Source organism: Gastrolobium bilobum, unplaced genomic scaffold (genome assembly GCF_033153095.1).
Source record: "Gastrolobium bilobum isolate Gb01-03AN ecotype WA unplaced genomic scaffold, APGP_CSIRO_Gbil_v1 utg16185, whole genome shotgun sequence".
Classification (NCBI taxonomy): domain Eukaryota; kingdom Viridiplantae; phylum Streptophyta; class Magnoliopsida; order Fabales; family Fabaceae; genus Gastrolobium; species Gastrolobium bilobum.
In genome coordinates, this window is record NW_026899733.1 from 335,255 (window position 1) to 358,602 (window position 23,348).

General features: G+C 31.2%; 1 protein-coding gene across 1 annotated transcript; it reads left to right on the forward strand.

Annotated features, from left to right (window-relative positions):
- The first annotated feature begins 10,300 nt into the window (after positions 1-10,300).
- Positions 10,301-21,987, forward strand: LOC133293085 (isoamylase 1, chloroplastic). Its single transcript, XM_061491613.1, has 18 exons — positions 10,301-10,737; positions 10,868-11,050; positions 11,161-11,253; positions 11,339-11,491; positions 12,375-12,466; positions 12,780-12,921; positions 13,030-13,137; positions 14,000-14,085; positions 14,603-14,674; positions 14,763-14,889; positions 16,055-16,141; positions 16,916-17,008; positions 17,498-17,656; positions 18,899-18,982; positions 20,359-20,439; positions 20,527-20,609; positions 20,677-20,794; positions 21,427-21,987. Exons 1-18 carry the CDS (start codon positions 10,357-10,359, stop codon positions 21,688-21,690), a joined length of 2,406 nt encoding a protein of 801 aa, XP_061347597.1. The 5' UTR covers positions 10,301-10,356; the 3' UTR covers positions 21,691-21,987.
- The last annotated feature ends 1,361 nt before the right edge of the window (positions 21,988-23,348 follow it).

The window sequence follows — 23,348 nt, forward strand, 5'->3', positions numbered from 1 at the left end:
ATGCATTAACTGAATAGGTGGAAATTTTATTCTTGGTATTTTTAAAATTTTAAAATAGGGTTTGATATCTCTCATCTTATAAGAGATAATTTAATCTCGTAAACACATAAAAGTATGTGGGCCAATGTAAGATTATGTGAAGAGAAAAGAGAGAAAAAAAAATGGATCTCACATATTTTTATGTGTGTATATGAGATAATTTTATCTCCTTGAAAGATAACTATGCATACAATAAATATGTGAGTGCCATTGAAAATCTATAGAAGAAATTATTCTCATGTGACATAAAAAGTTTTTAACCCAATTAATCTACTTTCATTTACAATCATATCTTAACCGTTGATTTTAGCCAATCAATGATTATCATTTATTGTCAATTAATAATTAATTAATAAATTTGATTTGCTAAAATAAGAGAAAAGTGTTTGTCATTTTAAATGACAGAAAGTTATGTCATTTTAAGAGAGATACAGACACAGAAAATTTGAATTTTAAATTAAAAAAAAACACCTACTTTCTCTCTCCCATGATTTTCGTTTTTCTGTGTCTATCTCTCTTCTAAAATGACATAACTTATGTCATTTAAAATGACAAACACCAAATCCCTAAAATAATAACAGTTGATTAACGAAAATAAACGGTTAAGATACAATTGTAAGAAGTTATCAACAAAAATATGTTGTAAGTATATGCTTCCATTTATTTATGTTAGAAATTTAGAAAGATCGGCGTTCATTCTTTCTTTCTTTTTAATCAGAGCATAACATATTACTCAATAAACATTTATAAGAAAATAACTTACGTTATTGTGTCTGTTAATATATACGTTATTGACCTTTATGCGAGAGCAAAAATATTTTTCATATATAGGTTGGGAGAAAAATTGGAAGGAAAACAATGTGTTCAGGTGCAACCAATCGCTATGCACTAGGTTAAGATGCCGTGCTCGATGCACCAAGTTATCTAACCGTCCATTAATTGAATATTAAAATGAATGGCCAGGATGAAATTGTTGAACAAGTAGTTTATAACGGATGGTTTTATTTTTTAAAAAAATTCCCCTAAAATTCGTTATTTTAAAATAAATAAGTAAATATATAATTATACTTAACTCTAATAAATTAAGATCATAATATATTTTAAATCAAATTTTAAATAATTTAACATTTACTCACTTATTTGAAAATAATGTTAATCTTTTTTATTACTTAGGTTTTTTCCTAGTATTAGAAATTTTGCGGATAGCATTTTTGCTCAAAGAATCCAACCACCAACAATGTGTTCAGTCAGATACGGCAAACATAATGTTTGCGTTAATTAAAATGGGATTTTAGAGTTACTGTGAGTGTTAACAGAAATAATTTTAAGAGAAATATTTTTTTTAAGATTTTTTTGTTGAATAAAATTAATTTTTAGGTGTAAAACTCAAAAAATTATTAAAACCAAACGCATATATTTCTTTGCTGACCATGATTGTTTATTGGGTGTTTCAAAAATGAGTGAAATTTATGCCCTTTTCTTTTTTATTTACAACTTTTTTTGGCTGTATTTATTGATTTTATTTCTTTTAAAAAATGGAGTATTGTTTTACATTTACTTTTTTAAAAAAAAAGAATCATTTTAATGTAGAGCTATATATAGTTGCTATTAGTAATGAAATTGAATTGTTTCTTTGTGTTATTTGTATTTGATTTCACTAACAAGAATGAGAATTTTGGCGATTAATCGATGAAAAATTTTAAAGAGAAAAATCAATGAAGATATATGTATATACATGGAGTATCAAAATTTTTTGTACATATCCATTAACAACTTCTTTATTTTTTTTGTATTTTCAAAAATTTTAAAATATCTAAACACTGATTAAATGATTTATGTAGATCCAATGTCATTTAAATGATTTTAGACATTTGTCATTGATTGTTCCGTGTTTCTTTTTAATTGTGAAGTTTGTTTTGTCCCTCTATGTTAATGTTCTCCACAGGTCACGACTAGGGATATAAATGAATCAAGTTAGGTCAGACTTTGAATCTGATAGCTGAAGCCTATGTAAAATATTTAGAGCTTATAGCCTATTAGCATATTAAGGGATTGATTTTTAAGTCTGGCTTGACCTATTATAAAAAACTAAAAAATCTAATACGGCCCATAAGGCCTATCAAGATGCAACCTAAAGTTTATAAACCCAAATCAAATTAAAATATAAAAAATAAAAAAATTTATTCACAAAGATCACATGAAATAATGTTCACAAAGATAACGTGAAAATGTTCATAAAAATAACATGAAATTTTCATATATACATAAATATAATTTGCATTTTTTGACTAATTTAATTTTAATTAATTTTTAAATAAATATTTATTTTTTGTTAAAATATCATCAATCATATTACTTTAAAAATTAATATTACAAATCATAATCTCATAATATGTCTTTAGATAAATAATATATATTATAAATATATTATATTAATAAAAAAACTTAAAAGGTTAGCCTGGAGCTTTTTAAAATAGGTCTTATTTCATAATTTTTAAATGAACTTTTTTAAAAGTCTAAATCTGCTCTATTTAAAAAATAGAGTAGGCCAGGTCAGACTTAAGGTAAGCCAGATATTATTTAGTAAATAATTTAGATAAGTATGCTACAATTTATATTAATTTTTTTTTCTAATAAATTTGTATAATTACGATAAATTTTTTGATAATTTAATATGTCAATTTTTTTATTCTTGACTAAAATTAAATCCTAGCTCCGCCCATCATAAATTGCAAGGAACAAGCTAGTTGTTAGTTAGTGTTCTATTATGTTGTTATTAGCTCATTTTCGCATTGTCTTTTCATTTAGATAAAGTTGAAAATGTTTGAAATCAGATTACAACTGTCTTCCTATTTTTTACAAGTTTCATTATCATCTTGTAAAGAATGGAAACTTTTTAGTTGAGGTAACTTTTTTAGTGGTAGTTGACGAGTGTCTTCGTCAACTCGTAAAACTTTGGCTTGCCTGTTGAAACCTGATCTTACGCATCAATCAAAAATCTTTTTTGTTATTTACCAATAAAATAAATAAATCTTTTCTGTCAAAGATAAAGATATTTTATAGATTATTGTTAATTTAATTTCAAGTATATTGTAATTTTCTTTTATTAAAATAAATATATTTTTATTTGTGTATTTAAAAAATAAATTTATTCTAAATGAGTTATTTACAAATATTCAAATTGTTAGTTCACTGTAGTAAATATTTTATATGTTTCGTAAATATGTTTTAAATTTTAATTCAAATATAAATTAAAAACTACCTGTGTTATATTTAAAAAAAATTAAAAATCAAGTCACTTTCAAAAATTATTTTGTTTTAATATCATAAAAATAAATAGATAAAAACATTATGAGTTTTACTATATATATATATATATATATATAAATAAGTGAATATCATTTCAAAGGATATAAAGTTATGTAATTTTAAGTGAGAGAAATAAATAGATAAAGAGAAAAGAGAATTGACAAAAAATAAATAAAAGTGTGATCTCACACTTTGTGAGAGTAAAATAACACAGATCATGTCATTTAGAATAACAAATATTCAACACCAAAAAAAATAAAAAATATTTTTTCATATATATATATATGTGTGTGTGGTTGTATAGCTGGAGAAGTGATCGATGAATTTTTTTACTGAAGGAGTGAATAATTTGTAAATAAAATTACTCAGTGGTTTAAATGGTAGAAAAAAAAATTATGACTTTTTTTTAGTTTGATTAAAACTCCTTTAGGGGACGTTTGGTAGAGGAGAAATTTTTATTTGTTTGAAAATATCGATTTTTAAAAATATGTTTTTTGCATTCAATTTATGATAATATTCAAAAATTAAAAATTTAGAAAAATTCGGTTTACCGAAAATCCCGAAGAATCCTGCGTCCCAAACGCTCCCTTAGACAGTTAGACTTGTTAATCTAAACGATGCACCTTGTACCCTATTTAAAGATTATTTATGGAACTCTTGCCATTCTGCTTGATTTATTTTAAAAAATTAGCAAAAAAATTAACATTCTTAATATCATTTTCTCCTCCATTTTTCTTTTCTCTCCCTTATCCCGTATAACATCACGCAAGAGTAACACCGTTTATAATCTCTAAGAAGAGTTCATATTTTTTAAACAAAAAGAAAAAAAGTCAATGCACGTCCCCAAACTCCGTAGCACTTTTCCGTATGCTTTGCGGGTACTGAAAATGTGGCAATGGCAATTACCTCGTCCTCCCTCGCACGGACTGATGGAATGATAGTTAAAATTTTGATTTATGATTATGATTTTATGTTTTTTATAATTTTTTTATCAAAATAATTTTACCAATATTTCAATTTTTTTTTATTTTTTATGATTTTAATTTTTTTTTATCTTCTTTTTAATTTTACGTAAAATTTCGATTTTAATTATCTAAAATAAGAATCAGAATAACATAATCTTTTCTTCTTCTTTCTATTTATTTTTTTATCACAATGACAAAAGTTATAATATTTTAATATTATTGTTTTGACATAAATATTTAAAAATTTTATTTTTATGCAAGCATGAGTTATTTTTTCTTTTGTTGGAAAACATCAGCAATCAGTTATCCTAGTCATAGTTAAAAGCAATTCAAGTTAAAATCAAGAAAAAGAAAATCCCTTCCCTATTTACTAATAAAGTCTTCTGATTCATTCCACATGACTTTGATGCATACTAGTCACCAAACACTCACAGGAGGGATATTGGGACAGTAAACCCCTGATTTCTTCATAAAAAAGTGACTTTTTTTTTTTGGGTACATGAAAAGTGACTTTCCGTCTGCTTTAACCTTACTATTTTTTGGCAAGTTACGGATCCACGACCGCAAATCACTCGATTACCCCCTGCACTCTCTCTTAACACCTTAAGAAAAACCTTAAAAAAATTAGGATGCGGAAATTTTATGGGAAATAATTATCTCAGGTTGTATGAGATAATTATCTCATGTAATAGAGACAAAATAGTAGAGTTTATTATTTTATTTTTTTGAAAAAATAATGGACTCCATAATCTTATCTCTATTGTATGAGATAACATGAGATTAATAGATCCCAAATTTTATTTACATATCATTTTCTATAACGATAACCGGTCGTATTCTTAGAGGATTAAAATTTAATTTTTTTGAATAAAGAAGAGCTTTAGTTAAAATATTAGTCACCCTAGAGCTCCGGTCAAAGAAAAAAAACATATAATCCTACATGATTTTATTTTTAATAATAACAAGGGTTTAATATTTCTTATGTTACATGAGAATTATCTTATATATATAAAAATGTATGAGACTCATATAAAGAGAAGAGAAAAAATAAAACATAAATCATGCATACTTTTATATATATATACAAGATAATTTTATTTTCGACAATATGATACGAGAGACATTAAATAATAATAATAATAATAATAGATTGTCGATTCGCAAGTGAATTTAATTTTTTTTTGTACACAAATAAATTAATAAATGTCAGAATTTTTTAAAGAAAGTAGTGTCGTACCATGCAGAAGGGACAATGTCGTTTTCAGCAGAATGAGCACGGACCACGCAGAAAGCAGAGGTTTGTGTCGGGTAATTTATGGTTCCACGCGTACCAAGTACAGATTCGTTCTGGTCAGTGGATCAAATCTGTCAGAATATAAAACCGTCGACCCACTGTGCTGTGGGAAAGTGTGTTGTACGCGCATATGAAGAGTGGATCGTTTCCATAACACGCTTCTCTGCGCGTGATTCTCAGACAGCTGAACCAGGATCAGTAGCCTAGAGTGGCGAGAGGTAACCTTGGCGGTTTTTACCGTTTGGTGTACCAGAAGATCACATGAACCATTATGGACGCTAGCAGAAGCTCGAGGTTGTTGTACTTTCCTAGATTATTTCCGTTTCATTCATCATCAACGTCAGTTAGCTGAATTGGTAAAATCAAACAACATCAATTAAAAAGAAAATTAAATTTGAATCTTATTGTTATTAATGATCTTTTATTGCAAAAACATAGGTCCATCTCTAGATGTATAATTTTATTTGAGCTTGTTACAAATTATCACTTTTGATTCTTCACACGGTAGATGTAAACTCCTAATAACGTTTGTAACAAGTTATAGCTTTTGAAAAAGATAATTTGTAACAAGGTAGAAAAATCTAACATAATCTTCGTTGTTTTCAAAAATAAAAAAGAGATAATTTGTATCCCTCGGTCATGCTGATAAAATTCAAAGTTCAATCTCAATCTCAATCTCAAGTTCATTCGATCAATCATCCATCTTGATCAAATGGGGAGAGAGAGAACACTTTGCATTTTTGCTATACTTTAAATCTAACTCCATGAAACAGGGGCTCTATTGTATCTTCAGGCCTGCTATAACTATATCAACATTAAATAAAATATACGTGGAAATCTATGCGATACTTCTTTATTGCATTTTATTATTTTACGAGGAATTCTCGCTATTATATTTCATCGAACACATTATAATTATCAAATGATATAGCTATACAAATATATGTCGCTTTGGTACGTGCAAATTTCAAGTCTGAAAAATGCAAAAAAGTGACACAGGTTGCTACAATAAATATGTCAGAATGTGCATGCATGATCACGATGGTACTTCTGTACTTAGTCGTGGTCATGATCACGAATGTGTCATCAAACCCATAGTTAATTGATGTTATGATGTCAATTAGTAGAAGACGTATCAAAGCCTGCAAAATCGAAACCTACCACACATAAATATCTTTGCTTATTATTAAATTGTTTATGTCTTCTGTCATTCCGTTTATTTTTTAAAATTTTTGTATTTATTAATTATTCTTAAGTGATGTTTATATCATCACATCAATTAGTCAGATAATTAAATATATATTTTTGAATGTATTATCTTAAGCATGCTTTTTTTTTCAATTATATTTTATTTGACGAGTGTGTTCTTTTATATATATATATATATATATATATATATATATATATATATATAGGGTTCATCTAATCTCATGTTACATGAGAGATGATATCTTATGTTATAGAGACATATGTGGTGGGGCCCATTATCTAAAAAAAGATAAAAGAATGTCACGATTTTCGATGGGTCTATAGGAGATAAACTACTCTTATGTTGCATAAGAGTAGTTTTTCCCATATATATATATATATATATATATGAGGGGTCAGGATCATTTTACACCAGTGTAAGTTACACTCTCAATCTTGTCCACTGATCCCACTTATATCTAAGGGCTCAAATTTTTTAGTAACGTGAGCCATTGGATACAAGTGGATCAATGGTCAAGATTGAATGTAAGACTTCTAACTCTTACACCGGTGTAAGAATATCTTGCCCCATATATGAGTTTGGTGTTTATCATTTTAAATGACATAAGTTATATCATCTTAAAAGAGAGATAGACATAGAAAATAAAAATCATGGGAGTGAGAAAATGTGTTATTTTTTTAATTTAAATTTTAAATAAAAAAAATATTTCGTGTCTATCTCTCTCTTAAATATATATATATATATATATATATATAGACACACACGAGTTCATTGAATGTTAATTATTTGACGAGTGTGTTTGTATCAAACGTTTGACGTACTTTTTTTTTAATTTCATTTTCAATGTTCTTAGGATATTGTCAGATAAAATAAAAATTTATAAGATCGAAGCTCGTTCAACACTCAATTCAAGTCATGCGTATATCGTATTAATTATTTGTGTTTTTTTTCTCTCTGTTTTGGATTCATAATTATTTGTGTTCTTTCTTCTTGGCATCTTATCTGAATAATTTATAACGACTAATTAATTACTTCACATTTCTCGCCCAACAGAAAGCGTGGACTTAACCTCCAAAAAAAAAAAAAAAAGCGTGGACTTGACATTTTAAAATCATATAACTCTTCAACAAAAAAATAAAATAAAAATCATATGACAATACGGAACAAAGAACTTAGGCATATTTAACCATTTCATTAAATAATTAATGCATGTTGCCTATTCGTTAGTAAATGAGTTTGAAGAGTTATATGATTTTATCTGACAATGCAGATCTGCCAAATCGTTTAAGTTACAGAAACTACGACAAAAAAATAAATAAAAAATCTTGCGGTGATGAGGATTGGCATAATTGCAAGCATGCTTTCGAGATGTCTTTGCATTGCTTAAAATTTTAAGCCTATGAAAAATCACTTGCAGAGAAGAATAATCTCAACTTGTCGTGTTTTTTAATAATTTATATTTTGGTAAGTTTCATCCAATGTTATTAAATTTGAACCGGTGATTAACTTGGTCGGATAATGAATTAGTGAGTCATCTGTTTGATTAGTAAAACAGTGGTTGAACCAGTTAAATTAAATGTATATAAAATTTGCAAGCATTACAACGACAAACATAATTGGTAGTTTCAAACATTATGTTCTAGGTTTGACTCCCAACCGCAACATTTTTCAAGTATTATTCAAAAATCTCATAAAGGAATGAAGGAGAAAAATCTATACATGGAAATGAAAATATTTTACGAAATTAAATATTCATTGGTTGGATTAATTTTTGTTTAACACAATAAATACCAAATTAGTCTATTTGTATGCTACAACAGATCTCAAAATGTTTCATTTGGATAAAAAAATAAAAAAATCCAAAAGGGTCCACGTCTACATTTCTCCATGTTCTCGTGAAGCACTGTCTTATAAGGGTTGTAATTTGTCCCCACAAAATAATGATATGCAAAATAATAATAAAAAACTGAATCGAACTGAATTGTACTTAAAATAATTGATTTTTAAAAATTAGTTCATGAATTGAATCAGTTTTTAAATAATCAGTTTATGAACCGAACCAGTTTTTAGAATTCGTTCATGAACCAATCCGATTTTTAGAACCCGTTTAACAACCGAACCAAACTGATTTTCATTACTTTATTTTTTAATTTTTGTTAATTTTTTTTTTTCAAAATATGATCGACTCGAACCGATTTCGAATCGAATCGAACCGAACCAAACCGTTTTCAACCGAATCGAATCAGTTTTAAACCAAACCAAACCGAACCGAATTATTTTTGAACTGAATCTTTTAAACCAATTCGGTTCGATTTTTCAAAATATTCGGTTTGAGTTTTCAAAAAATTCGGTTCGGTTCAACCCATGCACACCGTGTTAGTCCCTCGTATGTTTTTTTTTTTTTTTTTATCAATATTTAATTTTGTCAAATTTGGTCACGTCTGGTAGATTATGCGTTACGCTAGGTTGTTGCTATTCAATTCGTTTCTAGCTAAGAGGCATAACGAAGCTGCACATAAGTGTAGGTTAGACGTTGTAGACAAAATGGACAAAAGAGAAGGATTATGTGATAGGGGTTTCGGGTCCTCCTCTTGTTGTGCATAACCTTTCTCATGTTTTACGATATATTCTCATTTTTTAGTTTTGCTCCCGGATCAACAGAACCATATTTCTAAGGCCACGAAGGCAAAACCATCTACTGAACCAAGCATCGTTTGATATCTCTGACTGGGCCTTTTCTTTTCTCCTCTCAAGGAGGATTACAAAAAGGGGCTATTTAAGGCTTGGGTTTCCTACTTGCCTTAGAAACTAGGTCGACTTGGATATATGGCTATTTGTGGGCTTCGCTAGCCCAGAGTTTGCAATGACCAAAAGGATTAGATCATAGATGAGGATAACCCGTCAAATCCTAATTTGAACGTCCAATCCAAGTGCAACCACCATAATGATAATAAAATAGACCACAAACAAAATGACCTTATATATACTGTTAACAAAAAATGAGACATCATACTTTTATGGTACTAAAAATAAAATAAAAATTATGTCAACTATTATAATTATATATTTTAAAAATATATAATTATAATATTAAAATTCTTTTTTTCTCTCTTTATAAATTGTTAACTGATGTAAAAAGAAAAAAAATTAATTTTAATATTATAATTATATACTTGTCAAATTAAATAGTTATAATAGATTATACTACAAAAGATTTTTATGAGAAAAAAGTGACCCATAAAATATTCATAGTAAATCCATCTTAGTCAATTTGATTTCATCGAAATGCCATTTTCTATAACATCCAAACAAACAAAGCCTGTAAGACTGCATGTCCAATAATAACAATAAAAAAATTAACGGATGCAAACGAACGAACAAGTTGTTTGTCTGAGCTGAAAAAGTGGGAAGTATTGGGAGAATGTGTTTGATTCATGAAATGACAATGACGATGATGAATATCTCTTACAAGTGAGTATAGTCCACACAGCTTTCAAATCCTTGCCCTCCTACTGTTTGATGAATGATCAACACCGACAATGCCAATGGGATGCTTCTCCCTCACTCCATATGCTTCTGCTTCATGCTCTCACTTTCTCTCTCCTCGGAGTCTCATTCTCCTCACTCACTCTCACTCTCACTCTGATTCTCAATGTGGAGTTTCTCTGAGCAAAAGGGTCTCAAAGCAGCACAAGAGCAGCTCCATTGTTCATTCAAAAACCAAGACTTTCGCTATTGGGAATGAGACTGAGACTGCGGTGGTTGAGAAGCCCCAATTGGGTGGTCGCTTCCAAGTTTTCAGGGGCTATCCCACTCCCTTTGGTGCCACCGCTCGAGACGGTGGGGTTAATTTCGCCATTTATTCTCTCAATGCACACTCCGCCACTCTCTGTTTGATTACTCTCTCTGATTTTCACGATGTGAGTGACTTCTTCATTATTCTCTTCTCATTTTTTTTATTTTTTTTTTATTTTTTTGCACTGCTAACTCAATTTTACAGATTATCCACTTATTTTGTGGGTCTTAATAATTTCAGTTTATTTGTTGCAGAATCAAGTGACAGAGTATATTCCTCTTGATCCATTAATTAATAAGACTGGAGGTGTATGGCATGTATTCCTAAAAGGAGATTTTAGAGATATGCTGTATGGATACAAATTTGATGGCAAGTTTTCTCCTGAAGAGGGACACTATTATGATTCTTCTCGTATACTGCTGGACCCTTATGCAAAAGTTAGTGGCTCTGCACCTTTCTTCTCCCTTTATTATTTATATATAAATCTGAACACTAGTGAATTATTAAATTGCAGTGGACCCTAATAATATACTACTCATTTGTCTAGGCAGTTATTAGCAGAGGAGAGTTTGGGGCTTTAGGACCTGATGGTAACTGCTGGCCTCAGATGGCTGGAATGGTACCTTCCGATGATGATGAGGTACTTTATTTATTTTATGGTTGTTTACTCAAACTTTTGAAAAAAATTATATTTCACTTTTATTCTTGCTATGAAACTTGTTTAGTTTGACTGGGAAGGAGACTTGCCTCTGAAGTATCCGCAGAAGGATCTTGTTATATATGAAATACATGTGCGAGGGTTCACAAAGCATGAGTCAAGCAAGACCAAGTTCCCTGGTACATATCTTGGTGTAGTGGAGAAGCTTGACCACTTAAAGGTGAAGTTTATGATCATTTTCTAAAATAATTTAAAGAGTTCATTGGGACATTTCTACCAATTGCTATTATGTGAAAACAGTCCAATACTTTGTTAACTTCTTTGGTGAAAAAAATTGTTGATTTCTATATATTTTACTGTGTGGATTGAAAAAGAAATTCATTGAAAGGGGATAATTATTTTACATAGAAGAATATAATATAATGTGCCCTCTAAAAAGAAGTAATATTAAATCAAATAATGGTGCCCACCAATCCGTCATTTTATCTGTATGAAGGATACCCATGACAAAAAACCTTGAACCAAATGTCAAAGTGAAGCCGTAACGACCGTATTGATAATTTGATGCTGTAGAAGGTATAGGGTAAAATATGAATCTAAAAAATTCTAGCATCTCTTTCACAGCATTAACATTAAAACATCAAATGGATTGTACACTTCTGAATCTAACTGTATTGAGATCCTCAATAGTAAAAGGAAAGATCCGTCTGTTTTCATTTAAGCCAGAGGAAAAGGCATATCATTTTTTCCAGAGAGACATCACAGTGTGTGATAGTAAATGAATTTGGTTATGGAGTCAGGAGGAGACTTTGGGCTGAGTCATACTGTCATCAAGATGTTTGAATGATTTGGTCTCCTAGCCTTTGTGCCTTATGTTATTGTTAGATTAAAAATTATCCCATACCATAAATTTAAGGTCGTAGAATTTTTTATCATCCACACAATTCTTCAATTCTGTTGGATCTAGAATATTTATTTTTCATAACATGGGATTGCATTATTTGTTTTACCACTGTATTATATTACTGCATAAAGCAGATATGAATGCATAAACATTTAGTTAATCCATAATTAAACTTCATTTGGCATTATCCATTTTGCAGGAACTTGGAGTAAATTGTTTAGAATTAATGCCATGTCATGAGTTCAACGAGCTGGAATACTTCAGTTACAATGCTGTACAAGGGGACTATAAGTAAGAGGATCATTTGCTGATAAAATCATTATCATTTTTATTATGGACTTCTGGTTACATTGGAATCTTCAAGTCTGCTGCTAGTCATAGTATGCCCTTTATTAGAATCTTTGAGATAGTTTTTTCACCCTTCATGCCTTGCATCCTGCAAAGTACTATGTCATAATCTTACTTCCAATCTTATAGCTTAATTTAATCAACTCATGATCTCATTCGATGGTATTCTACATCTGTGGCTCTATACAGTTCTTATTTTGACTTCTCTTTAATTTTATTTTCCAGCATATGATATTGCTGTATCTTTTTCTTTTAGGGTCAATTTTTGGGGGTATTCAACTGTCAATTACTTTTCGCCAATGATCAGATACTCATCTGCCGGTTTGCAAAATTGTGGCCGTGATGGGATTAATGAAATTAAGTTCCTGATCAAGGAAGCGCACAAAAGAGGAATAGAGGTGACCAGGATAACATATGATTTCATTTTGTCAATTGTCTTTTGTTTCTTCTCTTAATTTTTTTTAAGAAAATTAATTTATCTTTTTAATTCTATATTACTGGAGCAGGTTATCATGGATGTTGTTTTCAATCATACAGCTGAAGGAAATGAGAATGGTCCCATTATTTCTTTCAGAGGTGTTGACAACAGTATCTATTACATGGTAGCACCCAAGGTATACCTCAATATTTTTGCTCTCGGTTTAAGGTAGTTGGTTGGAAATTTTGAAGCCTTGAAGGAACTCAAATCTTAAAGAAAAAGGTTTGTAAAATTATAATAAAGGAATTCTTGATAAAAGTATTTCCAGTTTAAGAATAATTAACTACTAAACTAATTAATAGTGATTAGTCTGTAACCACCTATTCACTTGATTAACTGTTCCTAAACTGGAAATATTCACCAAAACTTTCTGTTTTGTAATTTTCCAAATTTTTTTACGATATGTATCATTTATCAAAAATTACTTATATTTAATAGATAAGAAATCATTTAAAGAATGAAGTTTTGTATTTCTTCATTATAGTTTCTTGTTTGTTTACTCTCATTTATTTGAGTGAGAGCAGAAGTTATGCTTTAGGAGTGTGATATCCTGACGTGGGAGTTTTTTTCTCATTTATTGATTAGACATTCTGCTTCCAGATCGGAAAAGTGGGGTCAACACATTAAGCATACAGGAGTAATAGGACCCTACAAGATACCAAATTCCAAACTTCAATTAAAAAAGAAAGTTATCAGAGAATGCTGCCTAAATCCAATATTTTCTTTCTCTGTCAAGTTAGTAATTTCAGCTTTCCAGCATGACAACAACTCAGGATCAGTATTAGGTATCATCATCCAGTGAACCAGAAGTGTTTGCCCACTGACATAAATAAAACATCTATTTAATCTGCATCTTAAATTCTTAAGGTTTGTAGTAGTTGTGCAGATTGGGTTTTTATGGCTCTATGACTATTCAAATTTATTTAAACTTGTACGTTTTGTTACTCTTGAGTTGAATCATGGATAATGTCAACGAGACCAACTTTCATGTTCTTTAGGGGGAGTTCTATAACTACTCAGGATGTGGAAACACATTCAATTGCAACCATCCAGTTGTACGACAATTTATAGTGGACTGCTTAAGGTATGCTTAACATTTATCAGTGATATGGTTTTATGAATTTATTTCTCATGTATTTCTTAAAACATTATTTCAAACTTATTTTTCGATATTATCCCTCTCAATTCTTAATTAAAATTTTTTCTACCCATTTATTAGAAGATTGTTGATGTTTGTGTCTATATGGGCATTGACATGCTTGTATACATAGCCAAACCGCAGACATACATGCATGTTTATATCATAAATTTCAGATGTAGTGGTGCATGTGAGACAGTTACTTTAAGCCATCAGAGAATATATAACATCTAGCTCCCAGATTTTTAGATAAGTTCCGAGCCTCCTGTCACGCAACTAGCATATCACTTCTAACATAATTTACCTTAACAATGCTATGCCTTACAATTCCTTTATAATTATAATGTATATTCTTGCAGTTTATTGCACTCTGGCCTGATTTGTTTCAGTTAGTACTTACTAGGCAATTAAAAGTTGCTACCATATTGAATAGAATGTCTTACTCTCTTTTCTCATGGAACAGATATTGGGTAATAGAAATGCATGTGGATGGTTTTCGCTTCGATCTTGCTTCAATTATGACCAGGGCTAGCAGGTTATATACCATGTAGTGTACTGTTACTGAAAATTTGCTGGAGACATATGCATACTGTTCTTATTATCCTTTCCTTATTTGTCATCAGTCTCTGGGATAGAGTTAATGTCTTTGGTGCTCCAATAGAAGGTGAATTGCTGACTACTGGGACCTCTCTAGGCAGCCCCCCATTGATTGACTTGATCAGTAACGATCCAGTACTTCGGGGAGTGAAGGTTTTTAAACTTACATTATTGTTTTAAATCTTAGAAGCTTGATTTGTTTCCAGTTTGAGAACATAGATGGTAGTATCCTTAAACAGATAGTTCCACACTTTCTAATCGTTTTAAAAGTATATTGAAATAACTTTTGGAATGAAGGAATCTCGTTTATTATAATTTTCATGAAATAAGCAGATATCAACAATATGATAGTGCAAACTTCGGTGTAATCTTCTGTGGTTAGCTAGATTGTACATATAAATCTGTCTACAATGGTTTGTCTGGCAGATAAAGGAGTTTAGTGTAAAGCATATGGCTTAAGTTTTCTGCTGATATATAATTGAGGCTAGATTTTGTGGTTTGATCTTCGCTTGCAACTTGCAAGGTTAGAGTGGCTAGATTGTTTTGAGTATTCCCTTATCAAGAAAGAGTGATGAATACTGACATTTCTGTTGAAAGAAATTAATGGAATGAAAGATTGGTGTGTATGAGCTAACTGGTCATTTTGTGCGAATAATATAAAATGTTTTCAGTGAAACAATGAAAAGAGTTGCCATTATTAAGGGGCAGTGGACAATACAAGGAATAAGGATGACTTGAGAGAAAAGAAATATGGGAAAAAGCAGAATCATTACATTTCTGAAAGAATTTCATAAAGTACCCCCAAACACTTGGTAAGAATTTTTTTAAAAACAATTTAATTTCAATAGTTGCTTAAAGATTCCATTGATCTAAACAGATCTATATAGCTATTTAAATAATTTAAAAATATGGGCTAAACTGGGTCATGGAAATTATTTAGGTGATAGAGCTGTTATTTGCAATAGGCACTTACTGTTCTTGGCTATTACCTTACCTCTCATTTGGAACTTGGATAGCCACGAGTAAAAGATTCCGTTGATCTAAAATGATGTGTGTGGCTGATTAAATAATTTAAAAAAATGGGCTATACTAGTTCATATAAGTTATTTAGGTGATAGAGCTGTTATTTTACAATAGCCACTTACTGTTAGTAGCTATAACCTTATCTCACCTTTAGAACTTGAATAGTCACAAGTAAAGGTGGCTTTTTAAGGTAGTATTTCTTTCTAGGTTTTGTGGTTTACTCTCTTATCTCACCTAGATCGAGTGCCTAATGCAATGAGCTCATTTGCAAAGTTTCTTAATTTCTTCTTTATAGCTTATAGCTGAAGCCTGGGATGCTGGAGGCCTCTACCAAGTTGGCACTTTCCCTCACTGGGGTATTTGGTCAGAATGGAATGGGAAGGTCAGTGCAGATATATAACTGTTGCATTCATACCCATTAATTATGCTGTGACTGGGAAATAAGAGGATGTGGCATCACAGCTTGACATGGAACTCACAAGTGTGTTTTAGAAAAGAGAACTTAATAACACAACATTGAAATATGATAATTGCATAAGTTTTAAATGGTCATATCATATATGTCCTGACTAATCTTGTACCTGATTAAGTCAAATTGTAAGAATAATTGCTGCAGGTTTCATTTTTATCAAAAGTAACATTGTTTTTAATTAGATGAACTTGTGTACACCAGAATGCAGATATACTTTGCACATAATTTATATTTGTCTTAATTTTTTCTTCACTGTTGCTTTCTAGAATTGTAATTTATGATGGGATCTGCTATTTAATGAATGGATTACTGTAAACTACATGGCAATGTCATATTTTTCTTCGAATGTTCAATCTTGAAGAAAATTGTTGGACTATGGACTCGGCATAAAAGTAGTTAATTTGTATGACTAAACTAGACTGAATTTTCTCCTTTCCTAGACCAGTTTACAGTATGCTTAATTACTAGGAAAATTGTAGGAGTGGTCCTATCATATATACAAACTTAACCAGATCTTCTTGATTCTCTTTTTGCAAGCTAAAATGTTAAAAATTTAACCAAATGATTAGCTGTTGCATTACTCACCAATTTTCTATTAATACATGATCTACAAATTCTATATTATAACATGCATTTGTGACGATGTTTATGAACAATTTAATGTGCAATTATTACATTTTGCAGTACAGAGACAAAGTGCGCCAGTTTATCAAGGGTACAGATGGCTTTGCTGGAGCATTTGCTGAATGCCTTTGTGGGAGTCCTAATTTATATCAGGTTTATCTGTAGTCTCTTGTGAAAATACAATTGTAGTTCCTTTTGGATATAAAATCCCACATATATTCTTATAGTTGCTAATTGCTATCATTATCATTGTCGTAATCGTAATCATTTTTCCTGTTGTTCATTTCAAAATTATACATTAAACATCCTATTTGGCTGTCTTCAAACTTCCTCAATTTATTTTATTCTCAGGGAATTAGTATTTATTCAACTAAATTTTAAGGGAAATATTTTTCTCATGTTACATGAGAAAACTTATCTCATGTTACACACTCTTCGAAATCCGAGCCAACATTTTTTTTTTCTTTTTTTTTTTTAGTTGTAAGACCCAACTAATTATGTCTCTACATAAGACAATGCTATCTCATGTTACATGAGAAAAGCATTGCCCAAATTTTAAAGCTTAAGGTCTTCTGTTGCTATTTTCTTTTCTTCTACTTTGTGCTTTTATGTGGTGGACATTACTCTATATCTTTGGTACAGGGAGGAGGAAGAAAACCATGGAATAGTATTAACTTTATATGTGCTCATGATGGCTTCACTCTAGCTGATTTGGTGACCTATAACAACAAGCATAACTTGGCAAATGGAGAAGACAATAATGATGGAGAAAATCATAATAATAGCTGGAACTGTGGACAGGTAAATGTTTAGAAACCTGCTTCAGAGTTGTATTTAAAGTAATTATTCCTTCTACTTTTCTTTCTGCTGCAAGGTGGTAGGTCATCGCAAGATTATTTCTCCAACTTCAATATCATAAATATTACCATGTTCATGGCATTATCTAAACCCCAATATGTCTGTGGTTATTAATCAGATATAATAGATTCGTGTAGATGATAATATGTAAGTCCAAATTGTTCACAAGAAATGAATAAAAAGACTTTATGATGCCAAGAGAATATTTTTGTTGTAAGTTAGCCAGCAAGTTCATACTCAGTAATACAAACTTGTTTAGTTTGTTCGCTTCATTATGTCTTAGTAAGAATCCTCCTCCAAATTTTTTCATATTTCTTCTTTCCTCTTTCTCCCTCACTTGGATTTATCATGTGAATTAGGCCTTTAAGCTGTGTTAAGACAAAGAATTCTGACTTTTGATCCATCATCATATTTTTTGTATGATTCAGGGTGAGTGAATTTGCTATTATGAAGAGATGTCTGCTTCCAAGAAAAGTGTAATTTTCGATTGTACTCCAGGCATTAGCTAATATATATGCACCTCGTATTCTGCTAGTCTTGTCCTAATCAAAGTTATCAAATGCGGATTGCAGCATGTTGCGTCCAATCCCGAAAAACGCTATAGCGGGTTGCAGTTGCGGAAATAACGGAATAGATATATGACAGAAATAATGACAAAAAGAAACATTTTTCGAAGGCAAAGATAGCAGAAGTGAGAGAGAGAGATGCAAATAGACTAAAAAATCCTTAAAAATTTTCTGTTGCACATTTAAATTAGAAGAAAATTGACATTTTGCCTTATGATAGCAATATGGCCGCAAATGCGATTGCAATGGCCGCTATCGTTTTCCGGTGCGGCGCGTCGCGGTTTCTTGCGGCAAGGCACCGCAACGCCCATCTGGCGTGACTCGTGGCGCTATTGCGGCGCAATTAACTACTATGGTCCTAATTTATAATATTCTGGTGAACCCTCACTGGGGTTGAGTTTTCGTTCTATTTTCTCCTATTTGTGTGTCAGTTTGTGTGTATGTGTGTGCTAAAGCATCTGGGCTTAATTAATTACTCTTCATGGTGCCACATAGCACTTTCTGAATCCTTTAAATAGTGTTCTCGAAGCATTAGAATCTGAATCTATGTACATTAAATTTAAATGAGTTAATATGACCTTTGTATTAAATGTTAATTCCATTTCTCAAATTAATATAGGAGGGGGAGTTTGCCAGTGCCTCAGTGAAGAAATTGAGGCTACGACAAATGCGAAATTTCATTCTCTCTCTCACGGTTTCCCAGGTAAGGCCCGATTAACTGCACAGTTATAGTTCTTTTCCGAATGTGTTTGGATCATAAGGACTTCTTTATGTTACATATTAGCTAATAACAAGTTTTGCACCAAAAATGTTTTGTACATTTCTAGTTGTAGTTTTATTTTATGGGAATTACTTTCGTCGAAAACTGCCACAGTTTTCAACATGGACATGCCATGGATTTACAAGTAAGACTTTCAGTGCATGCTTTTAATTGTTGTTATGATGAGTGATTAAAGTCCTTGAAATCTCTGGCATAACACAACCAGAATATAGGCCTGTTGAAAATTTCTGAGTTTTTTTCATTGACTATTCATATGATCTAATGTACAAAGTATGACATTATGCCATAGCAATCTTCCCTTACCAAATTCATTTATCACATCAAGTTTCTTTAGTTGATTTTCTTTATATTCAAAATTTCATTTATATGTTAAATTGTTAATTCATAGATATTGTGAAAGGTCAATTCTTCTTAAAACTTAAGCTTTTAAGTGAACACATACATGGTTTTGTACCTCTGACACTGTGCAAGAGCCTTTTGTGCTTGGACGATACACAAGCTCACTATATTTGTGTTGAAATTGAACCTTTTCATTAGAAGAATGTAGGCAACAAGGACCAAACTCCTAACTACTTAGTCAAGGAGACTTGGATATCATGTCAAGGATGAACTTTCCTAAAAGTTTAAGCTATTAAATGAAGGCACATGAATGGGTTCTAATCTCTAACAGAAATTATTTTCCCCCATGTATTAATTTTTCGGGAATGAACAGTGTTAAAATGAAGTAGTATAATATTTATCATGGTGGTTATGCGTTTTCTGACTTCTGAAATCAGAAAAGATGAATGTTCTCAAAACCTCTCAGCATGAGTGATAAACTTCGAGGGCTGAGTATGTATTTTCTTCTGATCTTCACATATTATTTTAATTCAATATGAAGGTAATGAAGTAGAAGTATAAATTGACATGAAGGCAAACCAAACCTTGGGGAGGGGAAACAGAATTGAACAAGGAATGTCACCAATAAGCTGAAAATGCTTGGAGAAAAAAGTGGTGTGAAATTTTATGCAAAGGCTCATTAAGGGTACAGCGGAGTATTGTTGGCTACTTTTATTAATTATGTACTGTGGTGGTTAGTTGGATTTTTAACTGTAATGCCCAGGAGTTTGAAACAGTTTCTTGTGACTTTGATGAGGGAGACAGAGGAGCAACAAAAATCTGAAATTACTTTTAGTTTAATGTTATGCTGTCATTGCTGTGTTGGTGTTGTTGTTGAATGCATAAAATTATTATGAATTATTTGTAAATGTTGTTGACAGCACGAGTTCTGTTTACTGACTTTTAGTTTATATTATCAGGGAGTTCCGATGATATATATGGGTGATGAATACGGACACACAAAAGGGGGAAACAACAATACCTATTGTCACGATAACTATGTGACCCTCTTATCTACTGGAATCTTTCAATGCACATCCCACGATATTGTTCATTCTATTTACTTATCTTCAACCTTTTTGTCGCAGCTTAATTACTTTCAATGGGACAAAAAGGAAGAATCCTCATCAGAATTCTTCAGATTTTGCTGCCTTATGACTAAGTTCCGTCGGTAAGTACCTTTTGCTTTCTTGTCAGACTCTTGCATTTTCTCGTATTCTAACATTTTAATCCTGCAGGGAATGTGAATCACTGGGCTTAGATGACTTCCCTACATCAGAGAGGCTGCAGTGGCATGGTCATTTTCCTGGAATGCCAGATTGGTCTGAAACTAGCCGTTTTGTAGCTTTTACCATGGTACTATACTTCTGTTGCCCATATTCGATGCCATATGACAATCACACGTCTTAGGATCTATCTCTTATTATCGCACCTAAAATGTGGAATCAGGACATGTTTCCAGGAACCAAACATTGAGCTTATATGTTGGACAAAGCAGCTCTGCATCTGGCAACAGCAGAATGCCTTTCTTGAGATAATGCATGCCTAGCTAGGTTGAGGAATTGCCATTTTGGTGCTGCAGTAGTTAGGACAAGGAATATATAGTTAGAAGTCCCCTTGACATTATTATAAGATTGGCAGAATTCGAGAAAAGTTAGATCTCCTATGTTTGCTACATCTCCAGTTAAAAAAAAAAAAATGCATTTCATTTTCAGCCGGTTTTTGAAGGGTCAAATGTTTAACTGTGTTGAGCTGCTCCTGGACATAAACTATTACCCTTTCCATGCAAAACTGTCATGTTCAGATTAGCATCAGTAGAACTTTTGAGGACTTTTATCTTAAAAAGAATGTCAATCCTATACTTAAGTCCTTATGCTGTACTGAAGTTGCTAAGCTTCAAACTTACACCTGTCCTCTTACATCCTGTGTTTGGATACTCCATAAATGACTAATTTTTTTCCCTTTATTTGGCTTGAACATGAACCCAGGTTGACTCAGTGAAGGGAGAAATTTACATTGCTTTCAATACGAGTCATTTACCTTTCACAATCACCTTGCCAGAGCGTCCTGGATACAGATGGGAACCCCTCGTGGACACCAGCAAATCTGCGCCATATGATTTTCTCACTCTTGATCTTCCTGGAAGAGATATTGCAATACAGCAGTATGCTCAGTTTCTTGACGCCAATATGTATCCCATGCTTAGTTACTCTTCCATCATCCTCTTGCGTGCTCCAGATGAAAGTGCGTAGCTTGGAGAATCCTGCTGACTTGTAGACACAATACCTTGTTGTCAGCAATATGTATAATCCTGTCCCCTAGTATGGTGGCAACATGGGTGAATCGTTGGATCAGTAAACAAACCATAGAGAACTCATTGGAAAAATTTCCCTTCCCTTTACATAGGAAAGGAAACATTAAGGAGAAGAAAAAGAAGCAGTAATAGTGATGGATGAATGATGTGATGATGGAAAAGTGGACAAGTTGTAGTATTTGTATCAATTTAGATGTGATTCTGCTCTCTGTTTTGTAATACCTTTCTTGTGAGTGTGTGTGTGTGTGAGCGAGCGAGGCAAGGAAAGGAGCACTTGAGGGAAGATTTGGCCCTGCCCAGGTTTGAATCTGTGCATCTTCTGGTAAAGCTACCAACTGCCGGACATGTAAACAACATGTTGAAAGATTTCAAATATTTTCTCCGCCTTTCGCTGAAAATGGCGTGGTGGCTTCAATGTTAAGGTAGGTGAAAGAATTAGGGTTGGTTGAAGGTGATCAATGCACCATTAAGTATGTGGATCAAATTGGTAAGAAATTGTTCTAGCTTAATTATTTTATCTAGCTCAAATCGGACTAGTGGACTCGAAATATCATACTAGTGAAATAATTCATAAATCTATGGATAATATTAAAAAAAAAAAAACCTGATGAATGCAAAGAAGGAAAGATGGAAAGTGATCGGGAATTTGCTGAGCATTTATTAAAAAAAGTAAAGTAAATTAAGTTCGAACATAATTTCATGCATCAAAAACTTTAAAATATTCATTAATTTTCTTATAAATAATTAGAAGTTTTTTTTTTGGAAACAAGAAATTAGAAGTTTTTAATGCGGGTTTGATGTTTCTCCGGATATAAAATTATTTCTAATGAGACTGAAACGATGTCGTTTTAAAGTTGAAAGAAAATAATAAATAAAAATTAATCTAATCCTAGAATAAATTATAATTTAAAAAAAAAAATTCTCAACCTCAAAATGATATTATTTTGGCCAGATAAGTTATTTCATTAAACCCTTTTAATAATAAGTTTAAATGCTCCCTAATCAGAAAATTATTTTAAAATTGAAGTTTTAAACGCTTTGATAATTACATGCCTGTCTTTGGACAGAAGGTGGTAGGTGTGGACTGTGGACTTAATTTAGTGAGAATGAGTGTGCAATTACCTTTGGTCAAGAATCGAGACAAAATTCTCTTCAAAAAAGAAAAAAAGAATCGAGACATAATTTATTGACGGTGGATCCATTTATTAAAATTTTTAACTCTCACTGATATATTTTCAAAATTCACTTGGAGGAAATGTCACGAACAATGAAACAAAATAAAAAAACAATTGAGAGTAGGATTCTTGTTAGAAGTGGAGATAGGATAAAGTTAAATAGATTTTTCTCAAATAGGTAAAAGTTTGTTTTGCAAAATATTTCACCTTTTACTTATCATAAGCAAAAATAATAATTATAATAATTTAAGCTTAGAATATATTCAGAAAATTACATTACATGAAATCTTCTAAATAAATTAAAAGGCCTAAGCATTTTTTAATCTGATAATAAATATAACCTTTACTAATATGATTCTTTTAAATCTATAACTAAATAATAAATGAGTTTTAATATAGCAGCATTGGATTGAGATCAATA

Excerpts from the sequence above, each read along its gene's own strand:
- LOC133293085 (XM_061491613.1), top strand. The coding sequence starts at position 10,357 with ATGCCAATGGGATGCTTCTCCCTCACTCCATATGCTTCTGCTTCATGC. Across the intron at positions 12,467-12,779 it reads GCTGTACAAGGGGACTATAA|GGTCAATTTTTGGGGGTATT; the intron begins GTAAGAGGATCA and ends TTTTTCTTTTAG. Across the intron at positions 20,795-21,426 it reads GTTTTGTAGCTTTTACCATG|GTTGACTCAGTGAAGGGAGA; the intron begins GTACTATACTTC and ends ACATGAACCCAG.